The following is a 25,841-nucleotide window of genomic DNA, read 5'->3' on the forward strand; positions in this document are numbered from 1 at the left end:
AAACATAATATGTGAGTGGAGGCGCCCTGGTAGGCATTCTGACTCTGTCTAGAGAACCAGCCCAGTCCCAGCTGCCGTCTCTCATCTGTGTGCCAAGTTACTCAGTCACATCTTCACGCTAACAGACCCTGCCTCCCCCAGGGAGCTTCTCACAGCTCCACGCTCCGCGTTCCATTATTCCTTTAATAGACTGTTTCTTTGATTAAGGACAAGCTTTCCCACTGGGTTTCGTCATCCGGACCGCAGGGATCCTATTCTTGTTTACCACTGTACGCTGTCACCGAACCCAGCTTGGCACACAGACACTCGGGAGAGAATAATGTACCAACCGACCTACCAACCAGTGAGATCGGCCGGTCTCGTTCCTTTCTTGGTTTTGGTTTTGATTCCAAGTAAACCACAGAGCTGAACAGTCTACCTAGTTTAGGAATTTCCTACAACAGGACTTCTTAACTTGGGTGTTCCCGCTTCTGACCTGCTAAAACTTCAACGGAGTTATGTCCATGTGCAGGCGGATGCTAAGATTTCCATTGGGAAGGGGGGGGAGACTGATTTGTATCGGATTTCACCGGGGGGGGGGGTCTCTGCCCATCCGCCCCAAAGAACCACAGTTGCTGTGGGCATCTCACGCCGCCTCTTGGCATCCTTGGGGATCCCTGCGGCGCGCTGTCTCCGGAGGCTTCTAGGCTCGCGCCCCGGGGGGATGGTCCCCCCGGATGAAGCCGACCTGGTTCAGCCCTTTCCGCATGGGCAGCGCGCGTCCCCGAACCTGGGAACTCGGACGGCGGAGCCCAGGCGCTGCCAGGTGCGGGGTACCCCGGGGGGACGCGGCCGGCATCCCCGCAGCCGCGCGCCCAGCCCCGGGCGGGCTGGTGCGGGCGTCTTCAGAGGGGCTGGCGCAAGGTGGGCGCGGCCTCGGAACGCGGGACCGCCCCCGCCGCCGGGGCCGCCCAGCCCGGCCGGCCAAGCGCGCCCCACCCGCGCCGCGCCCGGCTTCCGACTTCCCGGCTGCCAAGCTGAGCGGCCTCGCTCTCCGCCCGCCCGGCCCGCAGACGCGCCATGGGCCCCGAGCGCTGCCTGGCGCTGGGCGGCCTCCTCGCCCTGGCCGGGCTGCTGGAGGCCCGGCTGGTGCGCCAGGAGGAGGCCGGCTTCGGCGAATGCGACCGCTTCTTCTACGCCGGGACCCCGCCCGCGGGGCCGGCGGCCGCTGCCCACGTGAGGATCTGTCAGCGATCCGAGGGCGCCGAGCGCTTCGCCACCCTGTACAGCACCCAGCACCGCATCCCCGTGTACTCGGCCTTCCGCGCCGCGCGCCCGGCGCCCCTGGGCGCGGAGCCGCGCGGGCTGGTGGAGCCGCAGGTAAGCCAGGCGCTTCCCGAGCCCCGTCGCCGGACTGGCCTCGCAGGGCGCTTGGCAGCCCTCCGCGAGCGATCGGGAGGGGAACGGCGGCCCCGGGCTTCGATGCCCGAGTCCGGAGACCCGGGTTTCCGACCTTCCCCGCCGCGCCCCCGGAATTATAGCCTGCCTAGACCCCTGTCAACACCCCGGGCCGGAGCTCGGCCATCTGCGAGCCTGAGATGAAGCTACGAGGGTCCGAAGTTCCCAGTAGGCGGTTACAGCATAGACATCTGCAGTGTCTCATTCATTTCCTGAATTGTGAGGAGCGTGAGACGGTGACCCAGGAGATCAGTCGGGTCTGCAGGACGCGGGGGCTGGGAGCTCACAAGTTGTTGCCACGATTCTGCAGGATGGGTGGGTAGATGAAGGCTCAGAGAGGCAGCCAAACTTGCGGAAAGATGCGGTCGGTCTTCCTACTAGGGAAAAGCCTTCCCTTCTGCACAAGGCATTGAGTAAATCCCATCTGAAGTTCTGTTGGATTGCGCCATGCACTCGGTCGAGTCCGACTCTGCGACCCCATGGACGGTAGCCCGCCATGCTCCTCTGTCCATGGAATTTTCCCAGGCAAGAATACTGGAGTGGGTTGTCATTTCCTTCGCCAGGGGTCCATCCCGACCCAGGGATCGAACCCGCGTCACCTGTGCCACCTGCATTGCAGGCGGATTCTTCACCCCCTGAGCTTAGGTCAATGAAATAAAGATACAGATGTTTTAGAAATGGGATGGGATAGGTACAAGTAGTAGGGAATCATTGACTGCCCCCAGCTAATGGGAGGGACAAACCGGTTTTTCCTGACTCTTTCTTTATATCTATTGATATATTTTCAGACCGCTTGGAAAATCATGTGGTCTCTCAGGGGGTTTGGGTTCTGTCTGGTGAGAGTGACCAAACATTCCGAGAGGTCCCCAGAGGTCCTGCTGAACCTGCCTTAACACACTCTGCCCTAGTCAGCTCAGCCAGCTTCTGTCTAAAAGTTCCGGTCAGGCTCCCCTGCCCGACAACCAAGGGCACTTCATCCATGGGGGGAGGGGGCAGCTGGACACGCAGCCCACCCCCCCACCCCCCTTTTCTTTTCCTTTTAAAGAACTGGCTGACTTTGATATTTTTCTTATTTTTTTCCCCCAATGTTTTCATTGATGTATAGTTGATTTACATAAGCCTACCCCTTCTTGATGGCCACAGCTGCCCAGAACCACACCATGAGCAGGGGACTGACTTTCTGTTGTTTTATTCAGAGCCCTGGGTTGTAGTTTCTATCATCTCACTCAGCTATTTCTAGCTCTAAGACCTTGACCATATCTCAGCCCATCTGCACCTCTGTCCTCTTTACCTTCTCCACATCCAGCTGATGAGCTCAGGCTTATGAAAAAGCCTTGGCAAATTAGATACTCTTAGGCATACACTGGGGCTTCCCTGATGGCTAAGACGGTAAAGAATCTTTCTCCCACTGGCTCACTGTAAACTTGGGCAGATTGACTTAGAGGTAATAACAGGGTGGTTCTGAGAATTAAATGAGTTACTTTATACAAGGTTCTCTGAGGAGTGCCTGATACATCAGCCCTAGCTGTTATTATAACATAAGCCAAACACCCTCTGTTTAAAAAGGTAAACAAAGCCCTATTAGATTTAATCAGTCTTGGAGGTGAGAGGAGAGAGCCTTTGGGTCAGGGTGACATTTGTGCTGTGCCTGGAAGGATGTTCAGAAGGGGACAGGGATGAGGATATTCCCAGCAGAGGGAATATGCTTAGTGGGACGTGTGTAGCTGATTCAGGGATTCGTGTGGAGGGAATGGTCGGAGCAGCTGAACCAGTACCAGGAGGTAGATGATGGTCAACTGGTGCTCAGACTGAAGGGGAGTGGTGGAAGGGCGGGGTTGGGAATGGAGTGATCAAGGAAGTGGGAGGGGTGGGGGGCATTTAGGCACTTACTGAAGGAGCCCGAAGGAGCATGACTCATTCAGGAGAGAAGAGAGGGACAGGATTTTCGGGGAGGCAGTGGAGACTCTGGGCCCTGAGAAGTGAGGAATAGGTCTGGGGGGGCAAAATAGGATGGGGAAGGAGGAAGGAGCCGGTGAGGTGGGTGGTTGTTGTTGTTGTTTAGTCACGAAATTGTGTCCGACTCTTAGCAGCGCCATGAACTGGAGCCTGTTAGGCTCCTCTGTCTTTGGGATTTCCCAGGCAGGAACATTGGAGTGGGTTGCCATTCCCTACTCCAGGGAAATCTGCGTGACCCAGGGATGGAACCCGAGTCTCCTGCATTGGCAGGCAGATTCTTTACCTGCTGAGCCGTCAGGGGAGCCCTGGGTTGAGGAGGGGGCAGCTCGAGAGCTAGGAGGTGCAGCAGTTGAGAAAAGCCCAGGAGGCCAGGGGTCCCTCCTGGGGTGCTGGCAGTAGTCCGGTGGCTGAGCCCAGGCAGAAGGATGCTTTCATCTGCAAGGTGGGCTTGTGCTGGCCGTCCCTTCCCACCGTAGTGTCTGACTGAGTCAGCCAGGAGCCAGTGGGTATTAAATGGAAGGCAAGGAAGGTGAGAGGGGGGAGAAGCTGCCAGATCACAAGGCTGGAGGGCCCTGGAGCTCACTGCAGCAAACCTGCCTCCCCGCCAGCGCGCCTGCTGCAGGAAGATGCTCAGGGTTCAGCGTGGACTTCGGCCACTTCCAAGCCCTCTGTAACGCTGAGTCACCTGGTGCCCACATCACTTTTTTGTGAGGTCAGCATTACCGAGAGGCCCAGGAGACAGAAGAGGAAGAGGCAGGGACCTAAGGAACTGGGTGTTCGCCTTCGGTGGTGAGTCAGGCAGGGCTGTTCTAACCCTGGGGCTCCCGAGTTTAAGTCAGCGGTTCTCAAAGCTGGTCTGCAGTCTCCCTTTGGGAAAAGAAAAGAAAACTTCCTAAATCCAAAGAGATGGAAACTTAGCCACCTGTGTACTTAGAACCTTTAGGGTGTTGGCTGCCCAGTGCCTCCAGGACAAATTTCACGCCGCAGAATGCAGGTTATAAGGTCCCCTTTCCCCAGGCTCCTGTCTGCAGCTCCAGCCTGCCTCCCACCCCTGTGGACTGTTCTAGCATTATCCAGCTGCCTGGAGGGCCTCTCATATACCATTCTGTGGGTTACGGTTGTTCCTTTGCTCACGCTCAGTCCTTTCACCCTGAACACCCGTCCTACACTGCCCCCATCTCGCCCTTCACTGCTTCCCCTACTCCATTCTTTAAGACTGTCCAGGTGTCACCTCCTCCAGAAAGAACAGCCCACCTGAGTGAGGGCCACCTCCTGAGTTAGACCACCCTGCAGCATTCCCTGTAATTTCTCTATTTTGGTTCTTACCACATTGTTTTATAAAGGTGGCTTGGGCTTCCCTCGTGGCTCAGCTGGTAAAGAATCACCTGCAGTGCAGGAGACCTGGGTTCAATCCCTGGGTTGGGAGGACCCCCTGGAGAAGGGAAAGGCTACCCACTCCAGTATTCTGGCCTGGAGAATTCCATGGACTGTGTAGTCCATGGGGTGGCAAAGAGGCAGACACGACTGAACGACTTTCGTTTTCACTTTCCCAGGTGGCTCAGTGGGAAATAATTCACCTGCTAATGTAGGAGACATAGGTTTGATCCCTGGGTTGGGAAGATCCCCTGGAGAAGGAAGTGGCAATCCACTCAGTATTCTTGCCTAGAAAATTCCATGGACAGAGGAACCTGGAAGGCTACAGTCCTTAAGGTTGCAAAGAGTTTGACATGCCTGAGCGCTTACACGTGCATGCACACGCGTGTGCATGTACACACACACACACACACACACACACACACTGCTTTATAACTACCTGCTCATGAGTTTGTCTCTCCAGTGTGAGCTTTTGAGAGCTGAGGGCCACATTTTACTCATACTTGCCTTTCTAAGGCCCAAGACATTAGAAAGCACTCAGTAAGTTCTGGATAAAATCATATGATGTTCAGGGGTTCAATCCAGCAGCAGGAGGTGAGATATTCTGCTTGAGCTGTCTTGGTGGAGAGCTGCCTGCTTTAGAAGCTCGCCTCCCAGCTGGCCAGCCGCCACTGTTCCAAGCATATTCCATATGCAGAGCTGGAACCTTCCTCTAAATCCACCCCACCAGTTCTAGCTCTGATGTTTGGAACTACCTCAAATGATTTAGCTCTCTTTAGCATCATGTAACTGGAGAAGAAAATGGCAGCCCACTCCAGTATTCTTGCCTGGGAAATCCCATGGACAGAGGGGAGCCTGGCGAACTACAGTCCATGGGGTCACAGGGAGTGGGACACGACTTAGCGACTAAGCCCCCATGACCACCAGTGTCATATAACAGGTCCCCACATTTGAGGGGCCTTCTGAGGGACACAGTGAGAACTTCAAAAGGAAGCAGAGAAGACAGAGGGGTGTTGTGGGTTTTATGTGGAATATGGTCACCTTAAAATTGAGAATGGGGAGAAGGCAAGAAAGAGATGGGATAGCATGTGTCCCTGTTAGCTGAATGGAAATGGTCTGAAGGGTTTGGAGTCAGAACTGAGGACTGGGTTCTGGTTTAGTACAGGGAACGTTGACCTTTTAGTCACTCAACTTATTTCCATTTAATGGAAGAATTTTTGGATAACGTACTAGTGATGTCTTTGCAAACGATTTTGTCAATTCACGCTAGAAGTCAATGTATAAGATCCTGTCATTTCTTAAAAAAAATTTTTTTTTGGACATGCGACATGTGGGATGTTAGTTCCCTGACTAGGGATTGAACCCATGGCCCTGCAGTGGGAGCACAGAATGACCACTGGACCACCAGGGAAGTCCCCAAGCCTTTGTCATTTTACACGTGTGACTGTTGGAAGGAACTGGCTTTACAGTCTGCCTAAACTTATTTAATCTTACAAAAATACTGTGAGGTAGATCTTATTCTCCTCATTGTAGCTATGAGGCAACTGGCTCAGAGGGATTAATTAATTGTTGTGCCCAAGGTCACATAGCTTGGATTGGAACTCATGAGTAGTTGCTCCTAGTCCAGAGCTTTCGTTTTACTGTGGAGATTTTTGACCTCCCATGGTTCCACTGCATTAGTGGTCATAGAACTTTAATTCTCATCTTTCATGAAAAGGGAAAGTGTGGTCGCTAAGCTGTGTCTGACTCTTTGCGGCCCTGTGGACTGTAGCCCGCCAGGCTTCTCTGTCCGTGGGGTTGTCCAGACAAGCATACCGAAGTGGGGAGCCATACCCTTCTCGAGGGGATCTTCCCAACCCAGGGATTGAACCTGGGTCTCCTGCATTGCAGGCAGATTCTTTATTGACTTGAGCCAGCAGTACATCTTTCAGATGGGAATCTTAATTTCTACCCCATTTCTCTTTCTCCACAGTCACAGGACAAGTGGGGGCACGTATCTGGCCATGTGAATGTTGTTTAGGTGTCAGTGACTCCAGAGTAAAGCAGATATTTTGGTCAATGGCAAAAGTATTTTCCTAAAGGGCCCAGTGAAGTCATGTTTCAGATCTTAGTAAATGTGCGTGAACAGTTGTCACGGCTAGAACCTCAGTTAAGCCTTTAATCTTTCGTCTCCATCAGTACCTTTTTGCTTGTATCTTCTGAAGCTGTTAGACTGTTTCATTCATTCTAACACCAGCCCTCTTTTTATTGTGTCAGAGAACAGATACAAAGACGATATCATACACTGACGTCTCAGAGTAAGCGGCTCAGCAAATGGGACATTTCTGATTCTTTCTTCCTCATTACGAAAACTGACTTCGGATCCCTGCTTTGCCATTTACAAGCTGTGTAATCAAATTCTTCCAGTCCTATTTTTCTGATCTGTTCATTAAAGATAATAACAATGTTGACCTTGTAAAGTAGTTGTGACAAACAAGATAGCACATATAAGCGTGTAGCATAGAACCTGTAACATGGTGAGCTCTTAATAGTAATGTGGACACTGGTAAGGTCTTCCTCTAATAGGTGTTAGACAGACACGCACACACACACACATGAATGGAATGCCGGATGAGATAGGTGACTCCTGCAACCCTGCATGTCTCTCCTAAAACATCCATCTGTGTACTTCTCAAATGCTTGGTCTGTGTGCCACAGTCACATGATGGATGCTCAGAAGATATACAGTGAGAGACAGTGACTGGAAGATGGATGATGGGCGGATGAGTATAGGTGATTGGAAAAACCAGAACAAAGCAGGGCCAGAGCTGTCTGCACCCGCCCTGTCCTGAGCAACCAGGAGATGGATTGTCGTAAAGCAAACAGAGCAACTGCATTCCAGGCTCCTGTGCCGAGCCTGAGGAGCGCCCGGCAGCGCCTGACTCACAGGGCAGCTTCCACAGTCATCTGCTCACAATTTCTCCTTAGCAGGTAGTAAAAACAGGAGTCACACATTCTGCCCCTTGCTGCCTTTTTCTTCATATTTGAATTGAGTGTCTCCATCGGATTCGTGGTCGCTCTCAGGAGCAAGTTAGGGTACTTGCCCTGGACTGGCAGAACATTTGAGTGACTCTTTGTCCTGGAATTGTCTAGTGTGATGGATCTGTACACCATTCTTTCAGTCCAGACTTACATTTGAGCAGTTTAGGGAAAGGAACTATCATTTATTAATCCCTTACTGTGTGCAAGGATCTTCACAAATTAGCTCATTCATATAACAACTCTAGGTCTTATAATCCATGGTTCGTGGTTTAGGAAACTGACGTTCAGAAGCATTAAATAGCTTATCCAAGGTTATCTCTGCCAGCTGCTTATGCTGCCTCACTCCAAAGCTCTTAGCTCTCTTTTTGCTCTGTCATGCTGCTTTCCAGTGACAATGTCAGTATTTTCTCTCCAGATTCTTAACAGACTGATATGTTATTTTCATTTTACTGAATTAATCCAGTTCTTTGGATGATGTCTGGCTGGGTTTCTAACACACTGTTCTGGAAATCTCAGTTACAATTCATGATGATTGAATGGAGCTTGCCTTGAGGAATAAAGATTTTATTTGTTGGGTTTCAAATTCCTCTTCCTTTCAAACTGACAACTCTACAAGTGGAAATATGAGAAGATAAATACTCCCACTTGCCAGGAGTATTCATTGCCAGTGATCTGGCCTTGCTCGCAGAATTCCTGTTTGGTCAACAGTGTCTTTTCCTTTATGTTGTGTATCATATCTTCTGAGTGGTCCCGTAACCTATTGGTTCCACAGAACCTGACACATATGCTATTTGGCCATTGAAAGGAAGGAGACATAAGAAAGAAACCAACTCATCGAGTGAACCCAAAATAGAAGCACCATTTAGTCATGCTTTGATTGACCCAGTGCCTGACAGATGTATGGCTCATTCACAGGAGGTCAAAGGAGGGCATTTTATATTTTTAATAAAAATTGAAAAATGAGTACTTCTTTTTCACGGGAAATAGGTGACTGAACTAGGGCTTGAAGACATAAATTAAATTACATGTTCCAGTTGACTTGCACCTTCATTTTAGGGGTGATTGAATTGACCAGGAGGCATGATGGAACAGGGACCATGTGAGGAAATGGCCCCTTTTTATGTATCTGAAAGACTGGGCATCCACCACAGTCTCAGAACAGACAGGTAGCACAGAGAAAGGAAAGCTGGGCTTATGAACCATAGAAAGATCTCTTCTCATTCTTGAATATGTCTGTTGTATCTGAAACCATGGAACCCGTGATGACCTCGGATGCCTCCTTCACGGCCAGGTGGGACCATTTGGAATGGCTGATGGCCTTGCTTCTGTGCCTCACTAGACAGACTTCACCCCTCTAAGCCCCACCATCTGTACCCTGGGGTTCAAGCTGCCAACATCTTCATCCAGGCCTCTGCAAAACAGCTGCCCAACTGGCTGACCCATCCCACCTGGGTCTCCTTTAGCCTTCCTCCCCCTGGAAGTCAAAGTCTTTCAAAACATTCATCCTGTCTCCAGTGACCTCACTGGAAACCCTTCAAGGGCTCCCCATTTCTCCTCAGATACAGTCCTTATCAGGGTATCCAGAGTCCTGTGTGGTCGGCCTCCCAGTCCCCTCCCAGCCTTATCGGCTGTCACACGTTGCCAGTCCTTAACCTCTGTCCACTTTGGCTTCTTCCTGTTTTGTTTTTGTTGTTGTTTTTAATTTCTGTGTTCTCTCACATCATAGGGTCTTTGTACTTGCTGGACTTTTTTTGTCTTCCATGACATTCCCAACTATGTCAGCTGCCAATGAGATGCTAGTCACTCAGTCATGTCCAACTCTTTGTGACCCCATGGATGCTAGCCTGCCAGGCTCCTCTGTCCATGGAATTCTCCAGGCAAGAATACTGGAGGGGGTTGCCATTTCCTTCTCCAGGAGAATCTTCCCAACCCAGGGATCGAACCCAGAACTGCATTGCAGGCAGATTCTTTACCATCTAAGCCACCAGGGAAGCTGTCAGCTGCCAATAATACTCTCTAAAGGCACCAAAGACACCTTTCTTTGCTAGCGTGGTGCAAATGTACATTTATTTGTATGACTGAGCGCCCCTGACTAGACCCCGAGTCCCATGCATGCAGGATACAGTCCTGTCACACTCACCATCCTAACACAGAGGCTGGCAACCTTTTCTGTAAAGGGCCACAGAGTAAATAGTTTAGACTGTGGGGCCATTTGGTCTCTGTTGCAAGTATTCAGCTTGGCTGTTCTAGCACAAAGCAGCCACAGACAATGCATAAATGAGTAAGCGTGGCTGTGTTCCAAGAAAACTTTATTTATGAAACAGGTGGTGGGCTGGATTTGGTGCACAGGCTGCGGCTGGCCAGCTTCTGGTCTAGCGCGATGCCAGCCCTGAGTGTGTGCTTATTAGTAAATGTTGTTGAATATTGAGCACTCAGCAGGTACGGGTTGAGCGTTGGCAGTGAAATCTGAAAGCTGTGCAGTCTTATTCCTCTTAGGGCATGTCAGCCCTAGATTGAGACCTACAGTCAATTTCCATGAACTTTTTTAATGTGGTGGTGGTGGTGGTTCCTTATATTTAGGCCTTTTTAGGATGATAAAAGTAATCCTGTGCTTATGGTTAACAAAAAAGATTTCTGAGCATTTTGGAAGTATATGAAGAAAAAGATCCCGCTTCTAACAGATAGTCAGTCTTCACAGTTTGTGTGTATGGGTGTGAGGATGAGTGTGTGTGTGTAACATTCCAGAAATTTCTATCACATACAGAGAGAACTGTGCACACTCATATCCTTTCTTCTGGTCAAGCATCAGCATCCTTTTGGATTCTGTGAAACCATATCTAACTAGCCTCTCAAACAATCAGCACCCCCATGGAGTGGGAGAGGGAAGGAACTTTTGATGAGCAAGTTTGCACAGAAGCATAAACAGTTTGTCTCATGAAGCACTTTCATGTAATAAATATTTAGAAGGCCTGAGGACTTGAAATGCAAAGTCTATTTCATCACTTTTTTCTTTCACAACTTTAAAATCATGTATAACTGACAGGTGGCCTGAAATAATGCCTTCTTTGCCCTCCTGAGTAGAGGAGGTGTCATCCTCCTCTACATTAAGAAGAGAGTGGGCCTGGGTTGACCCTGGGCTGCCCCAAGTCACAAGGCCAGTAAGTGACAGAGCTGACGGCATCTCATTTCCAACCTGGTGTTCCATCACTGCTGCCAAATAGTCTCGTCTTTAGAGGAGCTGGAAGAAAAGCATACTCGCAAAAGCTTGGCGGAGAGGTCAAAGAAAGGGAAATGATTTGCCTGGGGACAGATTTACTAGCTTCAGAGGCTGTTGGTGACACAACATGGAGAAGCAGATGCTGCCTTTTGTGCTAAAGACAAGAGGTCTTAAGCTTCAACAACTCGAGAAGGATTGAGGTCAGATGCAAATAAATCATTTCCTGATATGAGATCTAGAACCAGGCATCCTGGAACGTGAAGCCAAGTGGGCCTTAGGAGCATCACTGTGAACAAAACTAGAGGAGGTGATGGAATTCCAGTTGAGCTACTTCAAATTCTAAAAGATGATGCTGTGAAAGTGCTGCACCCAATATGCCAACAAATTTAGAAAACTCAGCAGTGGCCACAGGACTAGAAAAGGTCTGTTTTCATTCCAATCCCAAAGAAAGGCAATCCCAAAGAATTCTCAAACTACCACACAACTGCTCTCATCTCACACTCTAGTAAAGTAATGCTCAAAATTCTCCAAGCCAGGTTTCAACAGTACGTGAACTATGAACTTCCAGATGTTCAAGCTGGTTTTAGAAAAGGCAGAGGAACCACAGATCAAATTGCCAACATCCTCTGTATCATCAAAAAAACAAGAGAGTTCCAGAAAAACATCTACTTCTGCTTTATTGACTATGCCAAAGCCTTTGACTGTGTGGATCACAACAAACTGAAAAATTCTTCAAGAGATGGGAATACCAGACCACCTGACCTGTCTCCTGTGAAATCTGTATGCAGGTCAAGAATCAACAGTTAGAACTGGACATGGAACAACAGACTGGTTCCAAGTCAGGAAAGGTGTATGTCAAGGCTGTGTATTGTCACCCTGCTTATTTAACTTATATGCAGAGTACATCGTGAGAAATGCTGGGCTGAATGAAGCACAAGCTGAAATCAAGATCACTGGGAGAAATATCAGTAAGCTCGGATATGCAGATGACACCAACCTTATGGCAGAAAGTGAAGAAGAACTAAAGAACCTCATGGTGAAAGTGACAGAGGAGAGTGAAAGAGCTGGCTTAAAACTCAACATTCAGAAAACTAAGATCATGGCATCCGGTCCCATCACTTCATGGCAAATAGATGGGGAAACAATGGAAACAGTGAGAGACTTTATTTTTTGGGGTTCCAAAATCACTGCAGATGGTGACTGCAGTCAGGAGATTAAAAGATGCTTGCTCCTTGGAAGAAAAGTTATGACCAACCTAGACAGCATATTAAAAAGCAGAGACATTACTTTGCTGACAAAGGTCTTTCTAGTCAAAGCTGTGGTTTTTCCAGTAGTCATGTGTGGATGTGAGAGTTGGACTGTAAAGAAGGCTGAGCCCTGAAGAATTGATGCTTTTGAACTGTGGTGTTGGAGAAGACTCTTGAGAGTCCTTTGGACAGCAAGGAGATCCAACCAGTCCATCCTAAAGGAAATCAGTCCTGGGTGTTCATTGGAAAGACTGATACTGAAGCTGAAACTCCAATACTTTGGCCACCTGCTGCGAAGAGCTGACTCATTTGAAAAGACCCTGATGCTGGGAAAGATTGAAGTCAGGAAGAGAAGGGGACAACAGAGGATGAGATGGTTGGATGGCATCACTGACTCAATAGACATGAGTTTGAGTAAAAACTCTGGGAGTTGGTGAAGGACAGGGAGGCTTGTTATGCTGCAGTCCATGGGGTGGCAAAGAGTCAGACACGACTGAGTGACTGGACTGAACTGATGTGAGAGCTGTGATGTTGCAAAGGACCCAAGGGCTGTCAGGTCCCCCTCCCTCATGAACTTGAAGATAAAGATAGCACTTTGCCTGTTAGCTTTGGAGCTTGGCCATCTCATAGTTAGTTATAGTCTTGCGTGGAGACTGGCTGTGAGCCTTCCCCAGTTTTCAGATGAAGGTGACACATTATTGAGCTGACAGTGGGACCTTGCAGGCTGCAATTCTGCACCCAGGGAGCTCATTGACCCGGCTTGTCGCTGCTCTTGCTTTTCTGCTGTCAATATTGGATGGCCTTCTGCTCCTCCATTCCTGTCCCAGGCCAGTCAGAGCCTGGGAGTTTCCTCTCACTCATTTGCATAACAAATGTGGTCACAGCTAATCACAGATGAAAGATTATCTTCAGTTTGTTTTCTGTGAATAAATTGGGGTTTATATGGACAATGCGGGAGACCCAGGTCGGGAAGATCACCTGGAGAAGGAAATGACAACCCACTCCAGTATTCTTGCCTAGAAAATCCCATGGACGGAAGAACCTGGTAGGCTACAATCCATGAGGTCACAAAGAATCAGACACGACTGACCGACTTCACTTTCACTTTCTTTCAGTGGCAGAAACAGGCTCACCCTGTTTACTATCTGTACCTTCATCTCTTCACTCCTGGGCAGCAGGGGGAGAATGTTAGCATCTCGATGGAAGAGTCCCAAGACATCAGGCTGCTGATTGATTTCTCTAGTAGTATCTTTATTATCGTTAGCGTCACAACCATTTATTGAGTTTTGGAGTCTAAGCCCAGAAATAGGAGTCCACTGAGTTTTGGAGTCTAAGCCCAGAAATAGGAGTCCACGACGTGGGCCTGGGACGAGACCTAGTCCCTGCCCTTAGGTGTCTTTTTACCTGGTGAAGAAGGTGGATTAGACGCAAGAAATGCCCCACTGGAAGGGGCAAGGACTGGGCATATGGAGTCATTCAGAAGATGGGTTTTGCAGTGAGACGATTTGGGCTGAGTCCCAACTCTGTCCCAGCGTCACCAACTCAATGGACATGAACTTGGGCAAAGTCCAGGAGATGGGGGGGACAGGGAGGCCCGGCCTGCTGCCATCCAGGGGGTGGCAAAGAGTCGGACATGACTTAGCAACACAGCTTAACAACAACAACTCACTCTGTTAGTTACTGACTGCGTGACTGAATCTCACAGAGCCCAGGTCCCCATCTGTGGCCCAGAACTCATAAATCACCCCTACCCTATGGATGAGGGCTTCCCTGGTAGCTCAGTCAGTAAAGATCTGCCTGCAATGCAGGAGACCTGGGTTTGATCCCTGAGTGGGGAAGATCCCCTGGAGAAGGAAATGGCAACCCACTCCAGTGATCCTGGCTGGAGAATTCCATGGACAGAGGAGCCTGGCAGGTTATGAGGTTGCAGAGTCGAACACGACTGAGTGCCTAAGACTCCCACCCTGTGGATGAGTTTGGGAGGCTCAGGATGACTGCATTGTGTCTGCATACTCAATACACGTATGTTAAGCATGTGGGATGAATAAGGAGCCTTTGCTTCCCAGACCATGCCTTCCTTGGAGACAACCATGATGGGGGTTCCCATCCCCTTAGGTCTGACCCTGAGGTCAGATGTTTCAGTAACACGTCTCAGTGTTCCTGCTGAAATGCCCTTTTTCCCTCTGCCCTGCTTCATTGCCACTTTGCCTGTGACTGGTCTCAGCTTTTCCTCTGCGTTCAGCCACTCCCACTCTGTCCTCTGGGTTCCCCTGCCCACTGATGCTCTCCTCTGCTGAGGGATGTAGTAGGAGTGCCTTCTCTCAGTCCCGGGGGTGCCCCTCTTATCCTTTCCCAGACTCCTGCAACCAAGGCATGTCTCTTCCTTTTGCCCAAGACTTAATCCAGGTATCTAGAAACTTCCTGCTCTGCAAGGTCCCTGCCTCAATTCTCCTGGGTTCCCATAAGAGTAGGACTCCCGGGGTTTCATGCTTGTTGCTGCATGAATCATAAACGTACCCAAGCTTGTGCGGGGGAAGGGCAGGACGGTCGTAAGAAATCACTGGTAAATTCACAGGCACAGGAAGAGAGGTACACACAGGCCTCAAAGGATCCGGAACCGGGAAATTTCTGGAAAGACAGCAGCCCCACAGAGCCTTCAGGATCTCTCTCCCACCCTCCTCTGTCTTTTCGCTCTTAACCAGCTCTTCCGTTTCCCATGGGTCAGCCTGGCTGCCAAGCCTGAAGGCCATCTAGCAACCTCCCCACCCTGACGATGTCAGGCTCTGAGCTTCTTGGATGGAGAATCCGAGAGAGCCATCTGGTAGGCTGCCCGCCAAACTGGGAAGTTATGCCTGGGAAGGAGGTGGGTGGGAGAGGTCATGTGATGAGGAACACTGCCCCTTTAGGGACAGGGTCAGAAGTACTAGGTTAAGCTAGACGTAAGAGTTGAGTGTGGCGCATTGGCTGATACGGTTGGCAGAGCTAGCGGTTGCCTGGGAGAGTGTAGGGTGGGCAGCCAGATTAGGCTACTCCAGGGACCCTCATTACTCAATGCAGCCTGGCCTGTGTACCAACCATGTGTGTGATTCACACTACAGAAGACCTTGAGGTGGGTGTGATCTCCCGGGACTGGGTGAGTTGGGGCCTTGGGAAAGATCTTACTGAGGCTGTATCAGCCAGGGTCTGAGAAGGAAACAGACGGAACTTTCAAAGTGGTTTAACTGTAAGAACTGAATGAAGAAACTACAGAGATTTAAGGGAGTCAACAGGCTGGTGGTTCCCTGGCGGCTCAGATGGTAAAGAATCTGCCTCCAATTCAGGAAACCCGGGTTCAATCCCCGGGTCAGAAAGATCCCCTGGAGAAGGAGGTGGCTACACGCACCAGTATTCTTGCCTGGGAAATACCCTGGACGGAGGAGCCTGGAGGGCTGCAGTCTGTGGATCACAGAGGAAGACACAAGTGAGCAACTAAGCATACACGCGTGCACGCAAGGAAGTCAATAAGATACACTCAAGTACCCAGGGCCTGGCTATTGTAGGAAGCTTTCACCATCCCAGGCCTGCGAGGCCTGCAGGGAGCCTGGTAAGAGCTGTGACTGCAGAGAAACTCAGCCGGAGTCAGAACTGCAACAGCCAGCTGGGGAGGTGGTTGTTCAGTCGCTCAGTCGTGTCCCACTCCTTGCATCCCCGTGGACCTCAGCAAGCCAGGCCTCCCTGTCCTTCACCATCTCCCAGAGTTTGGAGGGAGCGAGGGGATAAATCATGTGCCTTCTCTCCTCCCATTGGCTGCTCCAGTCAGAAGCCAGAGGGCAGGAGAGCTCAGATGGTGTGGTCCCTGGAAATCAGGCCCCTGGGACACAGAGCAGGCATGGAAGAGGGTGGAGAATGGATCTGGGAGGCCAAAGAAGAGCACCCCACACGGCAGCTGTGAGGTTAGAGCCAGGCCTGGACCCCCAGATAGGACATAAGTAGCAGAGAGGATTGGTGAAGGCACCCCAGCGAGTGCTGACATGGGCTGCAGCACAGAGGTAAGCAGGGCAGCGTTTCCATAGTAACCAGGTAACTGACTCAGCTGGGGGACGAGATTGCACTTTTCTGGTTGATGAATGAGAAGATGTGACAGGAGGCATTGGAGGCACTGGAGGGGGGAGGGTGGCCATGACTGTGCCACTTTGCCACTTGGCCTGCAAGTACAGGATGCTATTGAAGATGTTAGAAAGAGTACTGAGATATGACCCAAAAAGTACAGATGGCAAAGAGAGGCTTCTCGCTTCACATGTAAGGTGGGAAATCTATGAGTACCCACTTTTGTGATCAGAACATTAGCTGCCCTGATGAGTGGAGGATCTGAATGGCCCTGTAGTGCTTTATTCTCTTTCTGGGCTTTACCATCCCAGCTCTCGCAATTTGAGGATGACACCTCTCACAGAGTATTAATAGGCTGTGAAAAATTCAAGCCCAGCGGGGCCACCACCAGAGCTGACCCCATCAGCGTTTGTGCTTCAGAGTTGTCCATGGACCCCCGGCCCCGGCATGAGCATTGCTGGGGGTGGTGGTTAAAAATGCACTCTTGAAACCACCAGAGGCTTCTCTAAGCACCTCCGGTGTGGAGCACAGGAATCTGTATTTTTAATAAGATTAAGTTGCTCCTAAAACAGACTGAATTTTGAGAAGTATTGATTTAAGGGAACACCACTAATTTCCTATGGAAGCTGCCCAGGGAGGGGCTTATTTCCACTAAAGACCAAAGATGAATCTGATAGTGATCTAGCACAGGGGTTCTCCATTTAGAATCACCTGGAGAACTTTAAAAAAAAATCATGAACTGATCTCCAAGCACCACCCCTGACTCAAGCTTTTTGAAGCTTCCAGGCAGCGCTAGCGGTAAAGAATCTGCTTGCCAATACCGGAGCCACAGGTTCCATCTCGGGGTCAGGAAGATCCTCTGGAGACACAGAGGGAAATGGTAGCCCACTCCAGTCTTCTTGCCTGGGAAGTCCCAAGGGCAGAGGAACCTGGTGGGCTACAGTCCGTGGGGTTGAAAGGAGTCGAACACAACTGAGTATACACAGGTGATTCTAAGAACCTCTGATCTTGCCTGCACACAGAAGGGGGAAAAAATTAGAAACAGCGATGTCTCAATTTAACTGACTTTTCTGAATTCTGTAGCACATAGTCAAATGCTAAAAATAATTGCTCTGGAAAAGAAAGCAACAGTAGAGTGGAAAACTGGCTTCAGCGAGTAAGGAGGAATAGGACCAGGAGTGTTGTAATCCGAGAGGGTATCACAGGTTCAGAGAGGCCTTAAAGGCGCCGCCTGGGGCTGTCTCAGGCTCCTGGGGAAGTGGCGGGAGATGTCCCACGGGAGTTTGTCTGCCCTCAAGGCCTCCCTTGCCCTCACCCAATGCCAATTTAGGATTGGGTCTTTTTTCTTTTTCTTCCACTTTCTCTTTTTTTCTTCCACTTTATCTTTCCTTTTTTTAAAAAAATATTTATTTAGTTTTACTTGATTGTTGATCACAATATTGGTTTGATCTCTGTCACACATCAACATGAATTCACCACAAGTGTACCTAGGTCCCCTCCCTCTTAGAATCTCTCTTCCGACTTCCACCGTTTCCCGCCCCTCTAGATTATTACAGAGCCCCCGTTTGAGTTCCCTGAGTCATACGGCAAATTTGGGATTGGATCAGTTTTTCACCCCTCCCCTTTCATTTGCATGTGTTCGGATGTTGAAGACAAAGGAAGGTCTCACTCGGAAGGGCGCCATCGTTTCCTCCCCTCTCCTGTCTTCTGACCCAGGAGGGGAGAATGCCTCGGTCGCGTTTCTTTGCCTCTGCACGGCTCCGGTGTTGCAGGCGCCTACCGAGTGCCCGGTACCGGGGCAGCTCCTCCCGGAGGCGGGGGAGTGGGGGCAGCCTGGAGGAAGGGTGACTCAGGGCAGGAAGGCTGTTCAGGAAACAAAAAACCCTGCATTTCTCATCCCCTAAAAAAAAAAAACACAAAAAAGCATCCTTCTGATTCTTCTAAAGCTGTTTCTACTCCCAAGAGGATAAGGAAGATTTTTGGTGCCAAGCAGAGAGGATTTATTTCTTTTTTTCCTGCAGTGGGTGGGTCAGAGCTCTGCTCATGCCTTTGCTGAGAGCTGAAAGGCCTGGCGGTTTATTTCTCCTCAAAAGTCCTTCCTTGCCTCTTGTGGCCCCGCTGGCCTCCGCTTCTTTTTTGAAACACAGCTTTTCTGAAACCTGGGTGTTTTCCGTGGTGAGTCCTCAGATCTAGTTCATTCTGACGCTGGGAGCGTGCGGAGGGCCGGCCCGCAGCCTCCAGCTCCAGCTCTGATAAGGTTATCTGATGTTCCGATGGTCAGCTGCCATCTCGGTTCCTTGCGAGGGGGGCCCTCCCACCCACCTGCTGATGGGCCATTGGGTGACCGAGTTTCTTTAATGTGTTTATGCATCACAGTTCCCTGCTGTCAACTCATCCATGGACTTGACTGTGGTTGAAAAACAGACCAACCCCCAGAGGAAGCATCCTGTCCCCGTGGCCACAGTTAGATAGGAGTTGGCAAGGTTGCTTGCGACCACAGGGTCTGGTGTGAATGGTTATCAGCGCGTGCTAAGGAGACTCCACTCTTCCTAGGGCGAATCAGGGCGGAGCTCCAGCACCCTTTTGATCATCCTTCTCCACCACCAGCTTTCCCAGGGAGAAATCCTGCAGCAGAGATAGAGACCTGTCCGTTCTCCCTGGAGCCCCTCTTTCCTGGTCTGCAAGGACATCCTGTGCGCATCTGAAGGTTACTGTGGCTCTCACGGGAGATCATTCTTTCAGCCTGTTGAAATTGTCTCCCCCGTGTCCTGCGCCGACCCTTCCCCACATTGCCTTTGGGGTCGGCCTGCCCAGCACCGGGTTCCCTCATCTCCCGCACCCCTCAACCATGTCTGTACTCCGGCCAGCCCCCTCCCCTTGCCAGCTGCCCCGCCCCCGAGCCCACCCCGCTCCTCTCTGCTCCTGCTTTTGCCCTCCCAGTGAAGGTGCCATAGGCGATCACCTGCGGCCCTTGGCCCTGCCCGTCTGGACGCAGACAAGAGCCGGAGCTTCCCGTCTGGGTCCCGCAGAGCGCACCCTATCTCCGAAAGCGGCTCCACCCCTCAGGAAAGACCTTCCCCAGTGACGAATCTGCACGGGTGGCCCTGGGTCCTGAGACTTGTCTGGATTTCGCAGCTCGGGAGCCCTCTGGGACAGGGGCCCTGCTCAGGGACGCCCTCCCCTCTAGCCCATCAGTTCCCTGAGATGCTCATTGTCCCCCTGAGATGCTCCCCAATGCTGCATGTTGGGAGACCTAGGCTGTCCCACCCTCCCAGGGCCCCTTCTTCCTTGGGGGCTTGTGGGGGGCTGGTGGAGCATATTTGCTCACCCCTGTGGGCCCTGCTTCTCTGCTTCTCCTGCCGAGGCCGTGTTCCTCCTCTGCCTTTATGTAAAATGAAGTCACTCAGTCATGTCTGACTCTTTGCGACCCCATGGACTGTGACCCACCAGGCTCCTCCATCCATGGGATTCTGCAGGCAAGCATACTGGAGTGGGTTGCCATTCCCTCCTTCAGGGGAACTTCCCGACCCAGGGATCGAACCCATGTCTCCTGTGCTATACCCTCTGAGCCACCAGGGAAGCCTGCTCAAATGCAGGTCTGTCTGCAGCCTCTTCTTGCCCAAACCCAGTCACACCCACCACCTGTCTTCCTTCCTGAGCCCACTGGGGAAAGTGCCCTCTGAAGCCTCATGAATGGCTCCCTCATCATCACAGCCCTCGGCCCTTGTCTCCAGGCTTCCTTTTCCTCTGATCCTCCTCTTGCCAAAGCTCTGTCCTCCCTTGACTTTGACATGATACTGGACAAGTGATTCTCCCGCGGCTCCAGCAGTTTCCCAGTTGCCCCTCCTGCCCACCCCCCAACCCATCCTCTAGTTCCTCCTTCCTCACTGCCCTTGCTCACCTAGAGGCTGGGCTGCTGCTGCGGTGGGGCTAGGAGTTTTTGAATCTGATAATGCCGGGCATGGCCTTGGCTGTGCCATTGACAAATTGAGTGGCCTTGTACCTGCCCCTTACCCGAGTTTTAGTTTTCCTGTGTGTAAAGTGGAGATGATGATACTAGTTACCTGGTAGGGTTTTGTGGAGAGTCAGTGGGTTTCTGACCCATTTGAAAAGACCCTGATGCTGGAAAAGATTGAGGCAGGAGAAGGGGACGACAGAGGATGAATGGTTGGATGGCATCACCAACTCAATGGACATGGGTTTGGGTGGACTCCGGGAGTTGGTGATGGACAGGGAGGCCTGGCATGCTGCGGTTCATGGGGTCGCAGAGTCAGACACGATTGAGCGACTGAACTGAACTGAATGGGTTGCTGCACTGCAGTGATAGTCATTTGTACCCCTGCTTCACCAGAGTCCCACTTGTCCTGCTATTTACTTGAGATTTGGTCTTTACATTGACTTTAAATCAAGTCATTGGAAAACAAATTTAGTCTTATCCTAAATAATCATATCCGTGAAGTTGTGTGTAGGAATTACTGGTTATATCTTCCCAGGAGAAATTAAACATGAATGCACAGCTGTTAAAATAGAAGCATCCGTTGGTTCACTTCTCGCTGTCCACAGGAAACCACAGAGTTACGTGCACGGTCCTGCGAATCTTACAGGAGTCATGCCACGGTGCCCCGACCTCAGGGTGCATGTGTACCAGGATGAGCCTTTATTGATGTTATCCCTCTCTGGCCAGCCTTGCTTTTGTGCCCAAGCTCCAGTCCTGTATCTTCAGCTGCTATGAAATGTTTCTGCCTGTCAGTTTGGTCCCTTTTAGAGGTCAGCCTGTTCACTTTTCCTCCATTGCACCTCATTTTCGGGTGGCCTGGGCTCCAGAGTTGGACGTCATCTTTCACCTTCCAGGGACCCTGCCGGGTCTGCCTCCACGTCCTGGGGCACCTTCCTTCCTGAGTTACGCACATGTCCTTTCCTTTCCATTCCCTCAGCTCCCTCATGGTCCAGGCTTTCCTGCCCAGTGTGGGCAGGTGTCTATTTCCCTGGAATTACACATCCCTAATGATACTCTGGTCTCGGGGAATGTCCACTGTGTACAGATCAAGTCCAGACTCGGAAACGCAGCATTGAAAGGACCCAGAGAGCAGAGTGGAGCTGGAGTGCTTTATGGTCGCTGAAGTCAGACCACGTGGGTTTGCAAACTCAGCCTCCCTCACCGACAGCGTGACATCCACACGCTACTCAGTGACTGAGCCTACGTTACACTTTCTGCAGAGGAGGACGTAGGGATCCTGTTAGGATTAAAGAAGGCATGTCCTGTAACACCCTTCCATGGTGCCCACTACCTAGAGAGCACTCGGTGAGCTTTAGTTGTAATTATTCTATGACGAGTTATCTGTGTATCAGATCATTTATAATTTGGTCCCCCGCTATCCCTCCCAATTAAAACTTTTCCTTACCCAGAGTCCCATTTTCACAGACTCCCCATCTCTCAAGCCTTTGTGCAGATGTCTCCTTAAGCCCTACTGACCTTTCTGTTTCTCTAAGGTTATCAAAACCTTGCATATCCTTCTAACCCTGCCTCAGCTTTTGTTTTCTCCAAAAGCTAAAGATATCTTATCTTCTCTGACTGTTTATGGTGTCCTTCCTTCCTCTGGAATCTGATTGCTCTTTTTCTTCAAAACATGTATTTGGTACTTAACTTTATCTGCAGGACACCGTGGTTTTTCCTTGGTTTCCTATTTAGTTTTGTGTGTGTCTGTGCCTTGCTTCCCTAAGTAGATGGTGAGTTTCTTGATGCCATTTGGAGGCATGTGAAGCAGGGATTCAGAGCAGCAGCTGTGGGACTGGTCTTCTTGAGTTGACGCTGTGACATCACCACTCACCAACTGTGTGCCCTTGAGTATGCTACTTAATCTTGATGTGCCTCAGTTTCTCCACTTGTCAAAAAATGATAATAATAGTACCTAGTTTTTGTGGATTTAGATGAGTGAGTACTTAGTGGAGCTGCTTACTGATTTAGTACATGTGAAATTCTTAGAACAGTGCCTGCCATGTACTACTCAGTAAGTGTTGCTGGTTGTTATTATTATTGTTATTATTATTAATATATTAACAATATAATTGTTAATATTATTGTTGTTATTATCATCATTCCTCCTGCTTTCTCCTACAGTAGCGCTCACACCTAAATAGGCTCAGTACATATTGTTGAATGGGCGCCTATTTCCCCTCCAATTATCCTTCTCAATTTTCTCTTAGTCTATTTTTCTTCCATGCATATTAGCAGGAAAATTGAAAGTCTCCTTTTATTTAATTCCAAAAGAGGGGGGAAAAAATCCCATGGGTTTAAGTAGCTTTGGCTGTCTGCTAACATAAACAGACCAACTCACTGAGAGAAACAGGTTTTTTTCTTGGTATTAAATTTGAAAAGGAATTTATTGTAAACTTATTAATGGGGCAAGATGCTGGTGGATGGGGAGTGCTCATTCTTCTAAAACTTACCTAACAAGTTGCAATTAGGAAAAAAAAAAAAGATTTTCCATTAAACCCAGGAACTGTATCAAATTACACTGGCAGCCCAGGAGGACCGGTCAACAGGGAGGGAGATTACACAGAAAGCTTTGTACCTGTCCCTTCATCCAGAGAGTCTGCTGAGAAACCAAAGAGAAAGATTAGTGGTGCTTGCAAAAGGGCAAGGGCAACCCAAAAACTGAAATCTGAAATTACCTCTTACATCATAGCTGTATTTTTGTCTTTAGGGAGCAGGGTTGTTGGTAATTTAGTGTAATTGCAGTAACCAGCTCATTAAACTATGTCTGCAGAGAGCCTGGAAAAAACCAAAAGACACCTGCCCTTTATGTGACAGTGTCTCCAAGAATGCATTCGACTTTTAAATATTCTTACTGTTTTCAGTACAGTTTTCCATACACGAGTCAGATATTTTAGTTACACACACACTTGGCTGTTTCTTCAGAAAGCAAGAGCCTACTAAGACATAATGGTTGTTCTGTAGAGTTTAGTAAGCTTGATGATGGGGGGAGCTGTTTTAACCGGTTCTATTTAAACTTTCAGATGATTCTTTAACAAATGACATTAGAACTGTATCATCTTGAGATCAAAACAAAGTTTTGTCATAAGTTTAAAAAGAGGTTTTAAGACAGGAAGTAGAAATCGTGATGGACGTTTCTCCCAGGGGAGGTCAGTTAGCAGACTGTTACAAGGCCCTGGGATTTAATATGTTTTATGATGAGATGGTAGAGTGATTTCTTTTTTTTTTTTTTTTTTCACACCCCTTTCCCCTGTAGAGTGATTTCATAATGGAATATCCATTTTTAATGACTCCAAATTGCAAATACAAAATCAATGGAAATGAATTTGAATAAGACAGAAATACCTACACAAAGAGATGAGAGAATTATACCTAATAGATAAAGCAAAAGAATTAGTAAAGAAATAAATAAAAACCAAACAGGTGGTTTGTAAGCCGGCTGGTATGTTTTGGCAAAGGGCTGGGAGTCCTTGTGTCTTATTCTTAGTGAGAGACTTCAGCCTGTAAAGTGAGTTCTTGACACATCAGAGAAAGGTCTTGGAAGATACTGTTCTACTTACACCAAACAGGAGGTGGCCTAAATAGAAAAAAAGGAGATTTAAGCAAAATAAGTACATTTGGAGATGATAAATCTATAGTGAGTTATAAAAGTAAACAAGGCATGCTTTAGCAGAAACTTTATAACCTTAGACAAAGTTCCTGGGCAGCTGTGCAGCTCCTCTCCTTCCACTGCAATCACATAGAAATATTGAATTTTAAAAATATTGTCTATATATTTAAATTAAATTCATATTTCAGCAAAAAAGTAAGAAGGAATTTTCAGGTGCCAGAAATATATAAGAAATCAATAACCAAAGCTGTGTGTGGGAGGATACATGGAAGCTAGGGGCTAGGGCTCTAAACTGCCTGTGGACAGAAGTCAAGGTTGCATAACCTATTCATGACGTGGGTCTGGAGCTAGGCTCTCCAGGTAAAGCTTGGGGCTGGCAAACTGTCGCAGGTTCGGTGAACCAGGCAGGAAAGCTACTTGCAAGTTATTATAGGAAGTAGCTGCCTATACCATGTCATTAGTGGAAACAGTCAACCTCCAGGAGTAAGCTTGAAGCTGTCATTTTTCCTTTGTATGGGTCCAAATTTGCACTGTTTTCTCCATGTGGAAACCCTAGCCTATGAAAATAACTCAGAAGCTAGTCCAGTATCAATGAACTCTTTAGAGCTCCAGCAGAGGCAACTGCAAATGCAGCCCTATTAGATTTGTTTTTGTTTCCATTTTTGTCTTTTTTTTTCAACAGACCATCATGGACCTTTTATGAAGACAAGCTCATGGGCAAAAATTGCAGAGCACTTAAGTATACACACCACCCTAAAGTCAACCAATAGGAGCAACAAAGTAAACTGAAAAGCAGAATAAAATAGACAACAGATCTTAAAGGGAGTTTAAGAATTTCAAAACTACATAAAGATTTTTAAAAAAGAACTTCTCAAGAGAAGGAAAAACAACAGAATTTTCAATAGAACCAAATAGAAAGGCTAGGAAAGAAAGAAGAGTCATTGAAATGAGAAACAAAAAGAAAAAAGAAAAAAACCTCAACAAAGTAGGTAGTAAACTAAACATAGCTAAGGAGAGACTTAGTGACTTGGAAGACAGATCTAGGGACTCACCTGGAATGCAATATAGAGAATTAATAAGATATAAATGGCTCAGATGGTAAAGAATCTGGCTGCAATGCAAGAGACCTGGCTTCAATCCCTGGTTGGGAAGATCCTCTGGAGAAGGGAATGGCTACCCATTCCAGTATTTTTGCCTGGAGGCATCCATAGATGGAGGAGGGCTACAGTACATGGGGTCTCAAAGAGTTGAACATGATAGAATGACTAGTGCACAACACTATGAAAAAGAACAGAAGTCACAAAAAGGATAGGGAGGATAGAAAGAGAGGCTTTGATGTGATTGGATCCTCAGAGGAGAGAACAGAGAGTTCATTGAAGATCAGTATATGTTCTCATAAAATATTCTTTGGTATTTTGCTCAGAGATTTAAGACTGTGTTCCCCAGTGGCTCAGACAGTAAAGCGTCTGCCTGCAATGCGGGAGACCTGGGTTCGATCCCTGGGTCGGGAAGATCCCCTGGAGGAGGGAATGGCAACCCACTCCAGCCCTCTTGGTTGGAAAACTCCATGGATGGAGGAGCCTGGTAGGCTATAGTCCATGGGATTGCAAAGAGTCAGGTACAACTTAGCAACTTCCCTCATAAGACTAGGTTAGATAAGCCTTGAGAAATCTATTATTTATTTTCTGTTTTAATTTTGACTGGTAGCATCCACGCTGATTTATGTATATTATATACAACACTGTACTGAACTGCGACCGGGCAAGACAATCCTAGAATGCCTGGCAGTTTTTCTCAGTGGAGTTTTACTGTGCTCACTGTTCTCTGTTACAGCTGCGAATGTAGAGAAAAAAAGCAAGTAGCCAAGTAAGGTGCTAATAGAACCAGCGTCTCTGGGAG

At 48.9% G+C, this 25,841-nt stretch overlaps 1 protein-coding gene across 1 annotated transcript in view; it reads left to right on the forward strand.

The window, feature by feature from the left end:
* Positions 1-955: 955 nt before the first annotated feature.
* ENDOD1 (endonuclease domain containing 1) overlaps positions 956-25,841 on the forward strand; it is a 32,834-nt gene continuing 7,948 nt past the window's right edge. The window contains exon 1 of the mRNA XM_065944716.1: positions 956-1,359. Coding sequence (XP_065800788.1) covers positions 1,060-1,359 — 300 coding nt within the window. The 5' untranslated portion in view covers positions 956-1,059. The remainder of the gene's footprint in view (positions 1,360-25,841) is intronic.

This window comes from Muntiacus reevesi, chromosome 9 (assembly GCF_963930625.1).
Source record: "Muntiacus reevesi chromosome 9, mMunRee1.1, whole genome shotgun sequence".
NCBI lineage: Eukaryota > Metazoa > Chordata > Mammalia > Artiodactyla > Cervidae > Muntiacus > Muntiacus reevesi.